The following is a 14,723-nucleotide window of genomic DNA, read 5'->3' on the forward strand; positions in this document are numbered from 1 at the left end:
TGGCAGGAGCAAGTTGCAAACATTTAAACAGTCAAATACTTTGTTACTGAAGTCTAGACAGAGAACAAAACACTAACACACCCCGCTTTAGGCCTGGTTGTGGCCTCTGGATGTGTTCGAACAGCCACAGCCTGAGCAATGCTTCAGTGCTGTTTCGCTGAGAGCTGTGGTGTACGTGGCAGCTTGAAAATGATTCAGCTGATCGTACCAACTGTGTTTGCATTCACAAAGCCACTGTGATACAGCATTTGTATTGTTTTTCTTGCACTAAGCAAATACCTGTTAAATAGTTGTCATTAACATCTTCAGGAATTTCATACTTGGGCAATAATTCAAATATGGCTCCGCTTTTCTTTTTAATCTTCTAGTGTTCCTCTCCCCAATTCCTATGTCTATAAAGTTGTTTCTAATGTTGTTCCAGGGGTGAGGCTGTGATGAGGTGCTCGATTTTTACCTTCTTGATCCACATGGTGCTAGAGTGTGCTGCTAGTCAAGAGGGAAGTCAACTGCATGGATAACAGGTATGTTTTACTGCTCATTCATCAGTCAGTGACAGAACATTGTAGATTGATGTTTGATCTTTGTAGGGGTATGTGAAGTTATTTGAGGGAGGAGAGAAATGAATTCGTATGTTCTGTTTGTCAGAACAATTTGGAGCTACTTCTGTGAGAAGAGCTACAGCAGTGGCAATGCGGAATGAGCTATGTATGTGGTCATTCATTTAAAAGCCTCCAGGCATCAGGCGGGTTTGCCTTGGGGATTTGGGTTCAGGCCATTGGACCATTTTAATTTTGCCCTGTGTTTGGATTCATGTCTGGGCTCTGAAATGCGTGATCTTATGAAAGACAGGAAATCATGAATGTTCTGATCCTCCTCAGACTTGGTTTGGGACCATTGGTAATAACAATGAAAACTTGATTGATCCAATATGACTTTTTGTGGAAAAGGAAAGGCATTGCAATTACTTGTTCTTAAAGGGCTGAAGTCTAGTCTTCGATTTTAATGCTGAGAAATAGACTTTATGTTCAGTCAAAGCGATTGTTGATCCAGTCAGTTTCAGTGTTGCTAGATTTTTGTACCACTCAGTTTAATGTTCACAGATTTTGCTCTTGGGCTATCGTGACCTCATCAAACACCTTAAATTCTCAATCATCTCTGAAAAGTCATGCCTTCTACTCATATTATTCAATTCACAAAATGATAGAAGTTTTCCCTTACGTTCTTTAACCACAAAACTTGCTTCTTAAAAAATTGATTTTTTTTTCCCTGTGATACTGGTATTTTCTGTTTTAATAGTGTTACTATGAACATCTCTGCTGAGAGAAACCTACTGCTACTGAGTGATCAGCATTAATTAGGTTTAGCGTTTAAGGTGCTATTTTCATAATCCACATTTATTTAGGTAATGTGTCTGAGTTTTATACACATAAGGTTTCTTTGATACATTGCAGAATACCAGGTCTGCAACATTGACAATGTTTTTTAGCAATACATTTATGCAGCAGTAGGCATGCTGGGTAGTTTATAAGCTTTTAATGAAATGCTGGCAGATATTAGGGTTTTATGGGCTGGAAAACAGTGCAAATCAAAGAGCTTTGCTTACTGTTTATAACATTTTTCCCCTGAATCTAACAATATTTATCTCACTGTTTCCATCTTGCATTTCACTCTTCACATATTTACTTTTTCTTTCACTGATATATTCACAGTCAACAAACTATTCTGTATGAAGTATACTCAGAGCTACACTATGCCTGTCATGTGAGTCCAGTTACCCAGATCAAACCAAAGATGGCTTGTTCCATATCCTATTATTTCTTCAGTCTGCATTTACCCTAATAAGGGTACACTTACATCTTTAGTCGGTATTTCTGGACATCACTAATTGTGCCTTTCCTGGGGCGATGTAAATGACCCCAAAGGGATGGTGGCAACCTGACTGGTTGCTGGCTAATACCTGTTCTTGTGCTTTCAGTAGCAAAGAGTGTTGGTATGCTGGGACTGAAAGCTGAAACACAAGTGAGCCTAATTTACTGTGGGTGAGTGCAGTGAAGTAGCGTCACTGTCGGGGTTAGTGTGATAAGACTGCCCAGTTTCCCAGTGAGAACTGTGAAAGGCTAGGTCCAGAAGCAGGGCCTGCTTCAGCACTGAAAAACATATTCTGTAGCTCAGTTAGGGAGAATGGTGATCTTTGATGATAATTCTGCTGATATTAATACAAGGTAATGATACATGTCTGTAAGAAGTGTATTTTCAAAGGTATGCAGAAGAAGAACTTATTTTTCTGAGAAGTTAGGAAATTAAAATACAGCATTTTTTTCTCATCAACTCTACTACTCTCTGTAAATTCAGAATAACTAAATCGTAGTATTCCTCTGTACATAGAACATACGATTGGTTTAGATAGATATGAGTCAGTGATGTAAGTCACCTTAGATTAAATTATAGAAATTTATTTTGTGATTCATATTTTACATTGCAGTTAGCCTAAGATGCTTTGCCTGAACTCAGATCATAGCAGTAACACTATTTTTTAAAACCTCGTATTTTCCTTAGGGCACAGAACACATTCATCAAAGCTGTTGAAAACTGTTCATTGACACCAATAGACTGCAGTTCAAGCTGTTTGTATACAGTGGTGCTATATTTTATTGGAGATGTAATTGCAGCAGCATTTCAGAATAAGTTTATGTTTAATTTATTTTGGGTGATCTAGAATTAGATAACCTGCATTTGGACTTTCAGCCAAATTCTGTTAGGTACCAGTTGCTCTCTTTGGTTTGGAATGTACAACTCTAGGTGGCCTGTAAAATTTGTCTCAGTCCACGTGGGAAGCTAGAGTTTAGGAAATCAGAGAAAAATGAGATACCAGCCTGCAAATGACAGTGGAAATATTGCAGGAGGGGAACTGGGGGAACTTTCAGAGAACCACTTTGATTAGACTTCCTTTGGGCTGTCATGACCAGCTGTTAGTTCAGACCTTCTTCATCACACCACCACATCCCCTTACTTTTTTTTTTTTTTTTGCATTGGTGTAGTCTACATCACTCCCTTCTCTTTCTCTTTTTTTCGTCTGTTGGTGCCTAGCTTGCCTAACTCAAGTTACTTGACATAATACACCCAAAATAGTCATGCCAGTACCATGATGTTGACAACCTTGTTTGTTCTGTGTGATAACCCTACTTCTCTTGTTCGTTACCTGTCTCATCTAATTGCAGTGTAAACAATTTGGATGAGGATTTTCTAGTATTTCTACTGATTAATTTCTGGTTGTTACTACCGTTACTACTACTACCGGATACTGTTCCTACTGTTTTTACTGTTTCTGTTGATCTTCTACTGTGTCTGTGCAGTGTCTGGCTCGCTTGGGCATGGTCTGAGTTGGTCCTTAAGGTGCCATTGCCAATAAGCATGGTTAACAACCATTTTAGATCATCTGGGAACAGTCTTGAAATTTTTCCTCTTATCAGGAATCTGTGTGATTAGTGTTTTTTCAAACATTTACATTTTCAAGTGTATAAAAAGATCCTTTGCTTCTGACAGCATGAATCTGTGCGCTGTATGTGCAATTTGCCCTGGTAATTACTTATGTATGGTGATAACCATAGCAACATCCCAGGTAGATAATGTCATGCAAATTACTGCAGCTCCAGGGATGGAAGATGTTAATACAAGTATGTACTCACACCCCTGGTCTTCAACATTTTGCAGCGACTCTCCCCTCCCCCAGACATGTTGTTTTTAAATTTCCTTTCCTCCCTGTGATCGGAAGGAAAAGAAAACCTCTCGCTATTTTTCTCATTGGTATTCACGCAGAGGGAGGGGGAGGGTGGTCCTTCAATGTTTCTGTCATGAATAATTTTGTATGCAGGGTGGAAATTCCACCGTGTATGTAGGGCATAAAAGTCTAGAGACTTGGATACACTGCAGGGCCGCGATGTGCTTAAACCCAAGTTCTTGCATTTGTAAACATGGAGTGTGAGTATGTGGGGGTGGGATTGTAACCACAGATGTTTAGACTGAGGTGTAAACCTCCTCAAATCATTTACAGAGGAGATGGGAGAGCAGCTTTGTTTTTCAGAGCAGACATGCTGTGGCTGAATACTTATCAGGGGTAGTGCATTGTCACTGCAATGAAGAAACAGCAGAGAGGAAATAGCTGGTAACAGTTATCCCTTGTTTGGTCACAAGCAAGAGAAACAAAAAAATCTTTCGAAGTGCTAATCTGCATTTATGCAAGTCCTTTTGTACCCTAAAGGTGGCTGGAATCTTTTATTAAAATCATTTTAAAAGAAAGAAGGAATGAAAATTGGTTAAGTAGAAGTTTAGCTTTTCTGATGCAGAATGAAATTCTTGCTGAACTTTTGGCTTTGTGGTTAAATACTGGGAATGTGGGTGTTAGTCCTACAATCTGTGCCGAAGCTACTGATTACTGAAAGCTGAACTGCTCCAGCCATTAAACCAGGAAATACCTTGATTAAAGAGAATGGAGATTTGCAGAGTCAGAAAGACTGTGCAGGCAGCTGGAGTATGTAGTCAGATCCCAATGTGTAAGGAAAATATTCCTAAAGTGAGCTGAACAATTCACTAGGCCAGCATTGAATTGTCTTCGTCATAAAAACAAGGTCTCAAACAGAAGCATGTTGAGGAGTGGGAAAAAAAAATATTGAAGCCACTGAACAACTTCATTTTTGTGATAGAGGTAGTAGATGTTCGGAGTGTTAATTGGAGATTTTAAGCACTGTCATTCTGTATCCCCTGGTGTCTGTACAGGGATGTTTGCCACTCTTACAAGTCTGTCTACAAATCCCAGACTGTAAAGTTTAATCTTTTTCCCTCTTATTCTTCTGTGAATTAGTAATTCAATACTTTGGCTATCGTTAGCACGGATAGCACTGTTCAGCTGTGCCAGCCTGTCCAGAATAACTATTGGTGACAGCGGAATCTGAAAGATACCCAAGTCCAGGTAATCCAGTTCGTTGTTAAATTTAGAAACAGTGCTTGGGGCTACAAAGATCCCTGACTTGCAATGGAGTTGCTTTGTGTGTTTTTTTGTTTGTTGGTTGGTTGGTTATATTTGGGTTTGTTTGGTTTTGTTTGCTTATTTGTTTTTAAATCTGCTAGGATGCCTACCTAGTGAAAACAAGCAGCACCACAAAGAAATATATAAACTCAGGCTTTGTACCATCTGACAGAAACTGTTGAGCCTAATTGTCTGCTTGAGTTTTTGCCTGTCTGCCTACTTTACATAAAGTGGACATTTCTTTGTCATTTCTATATTCAGCATGTGACTGCCTGAAGATGGGCTCTCCTTATACTCCGTATCACATCAAAGGGAATAGTAGATGCCTGGGAATTATAGGGATAGCTGGAATGAGGTTCTGCCTAGTTAAATGCTCTCTCTCTTCAGAATAAAATTACTAATATCAATTGTGCCAAACATCCTGAAACACTGTGTATAGGCCAGGTTATTCGACCAGTATCACAGCCAGACAAAACACTTGATTATAATTATCTAGTCCTCTGCTTTCCATGGCTAGGATGACTCCTTCAATCAGGAACTGACCTCTTCCTAAATTCAGGGGACAGTGGGAATCAGGACTGGCATAGTTTGTTGTTTCTGTGCTGTCTTGTTATTAATGCATATGCCTCTAGTTTTGATTTATTATTTTTATTCACAGAGTGAGGTATTATTAACACTGAATTAAAAATGAAAAGGCAGCAAGTAACCTAGGAATGTCTGATAAATGGTGTCAGTTGTTCAAGAAATGCATAGTAGCACAGATAATTCAGTTAAGATCTTAAAGTTTAGCATGGAAATTGCTGACATTGCAAAGCTTCCGTCAGAGCTGCAGCATTATTCTAACATGGGGGAAAAAGGTGTGCATGGGAGATTTGCCTGGTTAATGCCACATGTGGGATTAACATTAGGTTTAATGGTTCCCCACTCTAGCAATGGTTTTGCCTTCCTCTCTGCGCTGTGTAGTCTCCCCATTTGTTTTTGTTTCTAGCTAGTATAACTAAGGGAACCTGCTGGTATATGAAAAAGCGCTATATTGGCCAGCTGTACAGTTTGTATTTAGCAAGTGGGTATCTTTTATCAGAAGGCAAAGGAAATAATAACATCAAAATCACATGTCAAAAAAGTATGTATGTTTAATAAATAATATTCAATGTGCGTGATTTTATTTACTGTCTCTTCTCACTTTTTCCGCCTCACCAGTTGCTCACCTTTGCTAGTTTATGACATGATGTTCAAGGAAACATTGCATTATCACATGCAGCAGGCATCAAGGGAGAGAAATTGGCTCGTCATTAATAGCAATTGTAAAACCAACCCTACAATAAAGCCTACTTTTGGCCACAACCTGCAGTTGTGAAACAAAATCCAGAGCTCTCATCTGTTGACCATTCTTAGCTCAGGGTTAAAATCTCCTTGTGCAAAGGTCAAGTGTAGATGGTGCTCATCACAGGACTGAGAGATGCATACAGGCTCTAGCTGGAGTCCAGCCTGGAGTGCAGGTATCCAGGGGAACAGGGAAACTCAGCTTCCCTAGCTGTTTCTTAGGGTATCATTAAATGGCAAACTTCAGGTTAAGACTGTCCATTTTGTGTCTGTTACGCCAGGGGAGAGATGGCATCAAGAAGCCCTGATAAGAGTTCACCTCCTTAAACGTCTGTGGATTCCTCCATCACTCCTCTAGAGGTTTCTGAAATGCTGGTACAACTCCAAACAGCTGTGGTGGTGTGCCGCATGTTCCTGTGGCTGCCTCCTGGTCCCTCCAAGCAGTTGGTGTTTCCCACCTCTTAAACTTCAGACATAGCCATGATTTCCCTGCTTGGATTAATGTTCTCATGTTGACAGATACTAAGGCCTGACAAAATGGCTTGAAGTTCTCAAGCAAACAGCTGTAACAAATGTTGCAAAGAGCTATGGCTGAGGTGCTGCAGGCTCCCATCTCTGTGGTTTGGGGTGTAAGTGGGAAGAAATGTGAACACTCAGCCCTGAGTAGACAGCCTGACTTCCTGGGAGAAGAAGGATGGGGCTGGCTTGGAAATTGGAGCAGGAAGCTGCCTTCAGGCTTAGATTTTTTTTTTTATTTTTTTTTTTTTAAGTACAGCACAATTAAGCTACCTTGGAGTAGAGGCACACCAACTGCAAAAAGAGTCTGTCCAATGTCCACTTAAATCAGCTGAAGGCATTTTAGTAACTTCAGTGACCTTGGTTTAATTCTCAACAGTGCAAAGTAATTCTGCATCTTTTAGGACAGGAAGTGCAGTATGCTGTAAGCAATATGAATTCCTTTTATTCTTTCTGGATCGCTAATTTTTATTTAGGTTTATCACACAACTTGTAAACTGCATGCAGCCTTAAATGCAGACATAATGTACATTACTGTGATAATGGAGAAGTTGTGCTCTTTTAACGAGACAGATGAAACAGAAATATAATAGAGTTATCCTCAGTAAAATATTTAAAGTCTTTATTTTTCCAAATCTTTAAATTCTGGTTTGTCTATTAAGGATACAAAAGTGTAATTATACTATAGGATGCTTACAGAGTACAACACATCAACCAAATTTCTTTAGACAACAATAAAAATGTCCAAAGACTTGGTTGAAAGTCTTATACAGGGCCACACATTCAGTACCTTTTCCGAGTTCTGTTATGGATTGGCAGTTTAGAATTTACAATTCAAACAGAAATCACAACAATTGCAGTTTTGAGTGTATATAAACAGTATTCGTATAAGAAAGTTTAGTTCCTTAAATGTATTAATTCAGGTAAGTCTACATTTCCAATTTTTGTTTTGTTTTGTAGCCATCAAAACAGCATGCCAGTTTGTAACTGATCACAGGTATAGCAAACTGGATAGATAGTGCCAAAGCATCAATAGAAAAACATATTAACTACTGTTAATATATTGTGTGGTCACTAGGAGATTATTTAAATAAACCGGGTTATGAACTGAAACTAGCTATAGCACACAGTTGTAAATGTCAGTGAACCAGACAAGCTAATTCCCTGCCTGTGAAGTAATGTTGGAATGCATAGTATATGCAGTTTACGTTTAAATATAAATATGGGATTACCTTTTAGGCTGTGAAATGGAATCATGTACGCAACAAACGTTACGTCTAGGGTCTTCTGTGAGTGAAAACCATTGTGTCAAATATGTTTAGTTTAGTAGGGTTGATGGGCTTTATTCAAGGTTCCTAGAATTTATCTGCCAAGCATAAATAATTATTTAACAACTAATAGGGCAAGGCCAGAAATATAATAGCTTTTATGTTGAAATTAACATCAAGTGATCTGTAGACATCTGCTAAGCAAGCCAAATGTGGTCTATGTGCTCTATGCTTTGCCTCACTGCCTCAAAATAACAAGCACTGCTTATATTTGGAGGGGCAGTATTCCTTGTTAAAATGGGAAAAAAAATACTCTGATAGAAAATCACTTGCACTGTTAGGATCAAGTGTGTGATGAACATTAAATAGCCCTACAAATTTAAATAATGCTCGATGCTGAGATTTCAGCCTTGCAAATGCTCTTGGTTCCTGATGTGTGCTTAGTGTGGTTCAGAGGGGAATTAAAGTCCATTCTGGGGTTCAGTAAGTGTGAGAGCCTGAGCCTCAGCACATTTATTTTTCCAAAATGACCAGAAGGGTGAAGGAATTGTAAGAGAAACCATAGGGTCAAGAAAGCCTGAAAAAGCTCCAAGCAACAAAGATCCTTTCCAAGTAGATATTCACTGTTGCCTTGCAGTGATCTGCATTCTGTGCATAAGTGTTTGGCTTATGCGGGTGCCAGAATTGAAACTGTACTTCCTTTGCTTTAGAGCACCACAGTTGGCATGGGATGTTTGTTCTACTAGCTGTTGCAGTTCATCTGCTTTCAGGGCCATCCATTCGATCTTTGGCATCTTCTCTAGGGGTCTTGGCCTTTCCTCTGTTTTAAAAGTATTAGAAGGAGGTTGAATTGCTGAGTGGGGAACGTAATCTTTGTGAGGCAAAGTCTAAAGATGTTAGTAAGCTGAAAGGACTGCACTGGCAATTTACCAGGTACCATGCCGGAATGAATGAGAAACTCATATTCATTGTGCTTATGTATGCTCAAGTTCTTTATGTCCATATTTAGATCTATTAACACAATAAGCTTAAGCCAACTTGACTTTCTTGAATGAACAAAGCTGTAAATGGCAGAGCCTCAACAACAAACCCCATAAATGTGTACGGCCACCAGCAGAGTGAATAACACCGGACCTGAGATTCTGTGGGGTTTGGCAGTGATACAGAAGATGCTGTTCTGAACAAGCTGGATTCCATTTCGTACAGGAGGCTTGGCACCAACCTTACTGTGAGCTGGCTCAGGCTTTTATGGGGGCTATGAAGCCTGGGCTCTGTCCTGGACTTGGTGTCTCTGCCCCAGCCTTCCCCCTGAGTATTGGAGTGTGGCCTCAGGCTGCTCTGGTTTGCACTGACAGGAGTCCCTGGGGATCTCTCTGCCAGCTGGGTTAGCCAGAATACACAGTGCTGTAGCCAAAGTCAACTTTTCCCTGTGAGGGCAACCGCAGCAAGGAAATGTCCAGATGCTGGCTATGCCAATTCTCAAACCACAGCTCACCCTTCACAGCAGGGATTTCCCCAGCAGATAAATGGCAGCAATCTCTACCCTGTCCTGGCAACTCCAGAGGAGAGAGGTAGAGGAACTGGACAAAGTGCCTGAGGGAAGAGAGCTGCTGCATTGGCAAATCCAGACTTCTTCGCAAAAGGCCAGGTTTTGACTGTGACATTTTTCTCTACTGCTTCAAGGTACACATGATGAGAAGGAAGAAAGGCCCTTTGCAAAAAGGCTTCTTCTGGGATTCCTGTGTTGGAGCAATGGCCCAAAGGAGTTAGGACTGTCCTGAGGCAGGAGTGCTATGTATTTGTCTGTGGATAAGGGTCCTTGCAGTCCAGCACAGCTAAAGAGTAATATCCAAGCTAGATGGAGAGAGCGGCCCACGAGTTCTGTTTTTTGGCTATTGCAGCCTTGACTGCCACAGCAACTAAGCACTGGACGGTATTCTGGGTGGTATAATTGGGCTTCTCTGCACGCATTCATCTGACAAAAGTGAGGGAGTTCCTCTGTGCCACTGGGTCTTGGCTTCCTGTGAGAAATGTGAATTGCAGATTTCAAATCACAACGTGTAAGAGCTGCTGGGCTGTGCTGAGGGTACAAACAGCCTGTTCAGCTGCACTCCGATGATTAGGTTGCTGCTTTTAGTACAAAACAACCAGCAAAGTGGTCATTTCTATGCATGTTCTGGAGTGGTACATTATTGCATTTTAGCACTCGACATCAGAGTAATTTCCACACAGTCACTGCTTTGACTAAGCCTGCTGAAGAAATTGGTCTGGTATAAAAATGGATTTGGGGCAGAATCAGGCCCTTTGATTTCAAAGGCTTCTTTTCAGTGCTAGTGTAATAGAGGTCAGTGGGAAAACAGGTGTGTGTTGGAAGGGGGTACATTTGCTGTACTGTAGCACTGGGAAGTTTGTCTTCCAGGGAGACTCCTTGGAACGTATGCCCCATACAGGCACCTTGCTTCAGATGCTGTGAGCCTTACCCTCAGACCTCAGGGCTAAGCAGAGCTAGCCAGTTGGTTTAGGTTGTGATGCCAGCCATGTAAGTATGCCTGTGGTGTGGGCTTAGAGTAGAGGAAAGCCGTGCTGTCAACATTGCCGATACAGCAGATGTAATCATGACCATGGCCCGGTGGTGACCAGCCAGAGGAGTGTGTATGCAAATCTGAGGCTCTGCCTCCAGCACTTACCATCATTCAGACAGCAACTTGTTCCTCCTTTCCCTGTGGGGTGCCTCTGCTGGAGCAAGGCGTTTTACAGGGAGTGCAAAAATTGCTGGGTAAAGAGCAGGGCTTTTTTTTGCCTGTTTTGCCTCTGAAGGTGACTCCAACTGCTTGTTTCCTCATTTGGCTATCCCTTGTGCTTCTACCTGCTCATTTCTTTCTACAAGAGTGGGAAACCCTGCTGTGTCTCACAGCCCAGACACTGTGGTCATCAGGGAACGTGTGTGGCCCTACACAAAGGGGCATCCCAGAGGTGATGGGAAGGTATCATAGAATCATAGAATATCTGAGTTGGAAGGGACCCACAGGGATCATCGAGACCAACTCCTTGGTTCCCAAAGGACCACCCAAAAAAAAAAAAAAAAAAAAGTAGTATCACTCAATAGAAAAACAGTCACGAGAGTCCTTACCTTGCCACCAAAGCCCCCTTATTGCTCCTGTTCCCCATACCCCCTTGCTGTCCTGCTCTGGCTGGCTGGAAAGGAACCTGGGCCGCATGCTGTGCATTTGTTAGAAACTCCCTCAGTGGTGTCTGAGTCATGGCCAGCCCTGTACTTGGTTTAGTGTCTTTTGGTTCTGCGTGCTGCTCTTCGAAGAGTGGAATTATTATGTTCACTAGAAAAATTACAGTTTGGCCTGTCTTTTATGTATTTGTCCCTCACTGTGATCAGGGACTCTCTTTTGATTGGAGACTGTCTTTATCTCCATAGGTCTGCTCAGCAAAATGAAGGTGTGATTGTAGCATGTTGGCCTGTCTTAATTTAAGTGGCAGAAGTAACAGTAGCAGTGAGGATGCAGCAGCACTGGCTAGCAACCAAGTTATAAAGTCTCTAGAGACCTTGTGTACATACCTCAAGGTATGTTGACACTGCAGCAACCGCTGCTTGCAGGGATAGTCTGAGATAGCTGTTAACTATTGTGCAGTGAGTCAATTGTTACTTAGCAATGAGCGAGCTGGCTGCCACAGGGTTTATTCTGCTTCTTGGGTGGGTTTTGCAGCTTGTCCTGAGTTCCAAGCTGCCGTGGATAGGATGTACCTGTCTTAGCTAATGGAAAATAGTGACAGCAGTGTAAATATTCATCCAGACATGTGCTCAGCGCACGTGGAGTCAATGCCAAGAAACTGGAGATGGAAAGTGAGGAAAACAAAGAGCAGACTGGCTCCTGCACAGGGCAACTTTATGGCTGGCATAACAGTGGAGGAATGGGGGTAAAGTGATGTTTCCACTCTAGTGCTGGAAGTATGAGCTCTGGCCACAAAAATGATGACCAGTTCTGTTAATACCCTCCCATCACGCCTGACTGAAGAAGCACGCACTGAGTGAGACTGTATCATGCCGCAGAACAACGTGCCGCTGACTCAGAAGTAGTAGAAATAGAGCATGAAAACCGGGCCTCAACCCCCAAAACAATGATATACGGATGTTACCTGTCACAGGCTGATCCCTGGGGCTCTTGTATTTTACCCTGTGGCATGGCTTATGTAAGCTGTCAGACTAATGAAGGTCCACAGAGCTGAGCCGAACACCTGGGAGAGCACAGGTGGCTCTGCAGCCCCAGTACCTCTCTCTGAACTGTGCCTGCTTGGTGGAGTCTAGAACTTGTATTTATCATCCTTGTAGGCATTTTGGGGGATGCTAAGCCCAATACCACCTTTCTGTGCCCATTTGCTTTCCTAAAAAAGTGCTCAGCTTCCCTCCCGTTCAGTCCCACAGAATCGGACCTTTGGACTCAAAAATACTTTCACTCTTTAGGCTAACAGTTTTTCTTCAAGACTTTTTCTTGCATCCAGATCTGAGAAGGGTGACTTTTGAACACCATTTCTACACGCTGTTAACTTGGATAAGTTAATGTGAACAAACTGCATGTGAAGCTGACCCTTGTATTATAAATAGCTAGTTTTGATCTGCAGTATATGTTCTACACAAGAGGTACTGACGTTTAAGAGGCATTCAGGTGTTCTCTTCACCTGTTGTAGGGTGACTTTATATCAGAAACCAGTGGAGCTTTGCCTCTGAAGAGGCGATTCAAGTTTGGGAGGAGTCCATGGCCTGGATCTTTTTGAATCTGTAGTTTAGTCACACTCATAAAAGCACTCTGGAGTTTCAGTAAACCTTGCAGAGGCCAACAGCTATGTATATTGGGTTTTTGAATTTGAGACTTTTTCACTTCTGAGTCTGAAAAGCCAGTTTCCCATTTCTGAGGCCCCTGTAAGGCTGAAGCGCCGATGCAGATCGCATCCATCCCCTAGCAAAGGTTGGTACTGCAGTAGCCCCACCTGCTGTTGGATAGGAAAGAAGCGGCTTTGTCCTTTAACGCAGCCTGATTATGTGGGTTACTTTAGATTACCTGATCTTTTACCACACTCTGCTATCTTTGCATTCTCCCCCTTAAACCACATTCTTTGTGGTCCTTGTGTTTGTCATATCTTATGTTGATTCTAAGCTCTTTGGGGTAGGAAGTATATCTTATCTCTGCTTGTAAAGCACTGTGTAAATTTACACACAGTGGAAGTGCTTGATAATAATAATCAGGATCTCTTGCTTTTAATAGCATTTGATTTCAAGAGCTCTCTGTGAATCTGAATGAGAAAAAGGTACAAAGGTGAAGGTGTAATTAGGGTTCTGAGATGTTTTTAAAGTAATCTGAGTGATTCTATATAGTTGTTTGTCTGTTTGGTTTTTTCCCTTTAGAATTGAGAACACCATTAACAGCCTAGAATATGAAAGAAAATCGGTATGAGACTTTTATTGACCAATACTTGTAAAAAGGATAGGCTGTTAAATGATGTATTAAGAGACTTTTTCTTAAATTGAACCACGGCTTTTACAAGTATGGGATGAGTACAATAATCAGGAATAAGACTTATTTACACAGGAGAATTCATATGAAATCAGGGTGCTTTCAGAGAAGAAAAAGACTTTCAAGTCTAAAGGCTTTCTTTTCTTTATATGATTTATATCTTCTAGGGACAAATTCTGCAAGATACTTCAGATCATTCATGTTTTCACAAATAGTCCTATTTTGATCAACATGAGCATATATTGTTGCTGAATCAGGGTCTAGCCCATCAGTTTTTCTTCCCCTAGGAAAAAAAAAATGTGGTTACAATAGTCATCACCTTCTAAAGTACTTTATTTTAGAACAGCGCGCTAGCCTATAGTGTGACACTTCACATTGAATTTGGGATTAGAGAGGAACTCAAAACAGCAAAAATTGTGTCTAGGATGAGATTCCAAACATTTTATCTGTGAAGGTTCCTTAGGCTCATCCTTTAGAAATGTGAAGTTGAGAGTGCATGAATGTATATGAATGTATGTGTTGTTATGCCTGCTTATAGGATACGATACATACAGATAGGAGTGGAGAGAAAAGATGTTATTTAGTTTGGGGTAGTGTGGAGGCTCAGGATAGTTAATTTGATATGTTACTAAAGTAAACAGAATTCAAGTTTTGGTATGAAATGGACATTGCTTCTGAGATATATTCTGAGTGCAAAAAGCTGTAAAAACTGGTTTCAATTGATATCGTGAAACTCTTTGTGACACAGCATGTTTTACACATGGGCTTACAAAACTTAAAAAAAATGTTATTAAGCCTTTGCGTATCATATTGATAGACTGATAGGACAGCTAGTATGCAGTGTTGAGCATCTGCTCACTTTCTGCATATTGAGAATTGAGTTAGTCAGTGAAGCAAGATTTTAAAAGCTAAGAAAACCAAAAATGCTTAATGACAGATTCTTAACAGGTAGCAAAGATGCTTATTTTATTCAGAAGTATAAGACAGTTTCCCTCAAAAGATAGTTTAGACCTTAATTTTTAAGAGGCTCTTTGGATTTCTTAGATGAGCAAATGTGTTCGCTTCTGTCTC

At 41.0% G+C, this 14,723-nt stretch overlaps 1 protein-coding gene across 10 annotated transcripts in view; it reads left to right on the top strand.

Moving 5' to 3' along the window:
- The window catches only part of LOC310900662 (uncharacterized protein), a 111,104-nt gene that overhangs the window by 974 nt on the left and 95,407 nt on the right, over positions 1-14,723 (top strand). For all 10 annotated transcript variants that reach the window (XR_014585318.1, XR_014585319.1, XR_014585320.1 and 7 more), the window contains exon 2: positions 422-521. Coding sequence is in view for 6 of the 10 variants with exons in the window: in XM_083838954.1 (XP_083695080.1) it covers positions 511-521 (11 nt within the window). In the remaining 4 variants the exon portion in view is untranslated. The remainder of the gene's footprint in view (positions 1-421; positions 522-14,723) is intronic.

This window comes from Anser anser (assembly GCF_964211835.1).
Source record: "Anser anser genome assembly, chromosome: 5".
NCBI lineage: Eukaryota > Metazoa > Chordata > Aves > Anseriformes > Anatidae > Anser > Anser anser.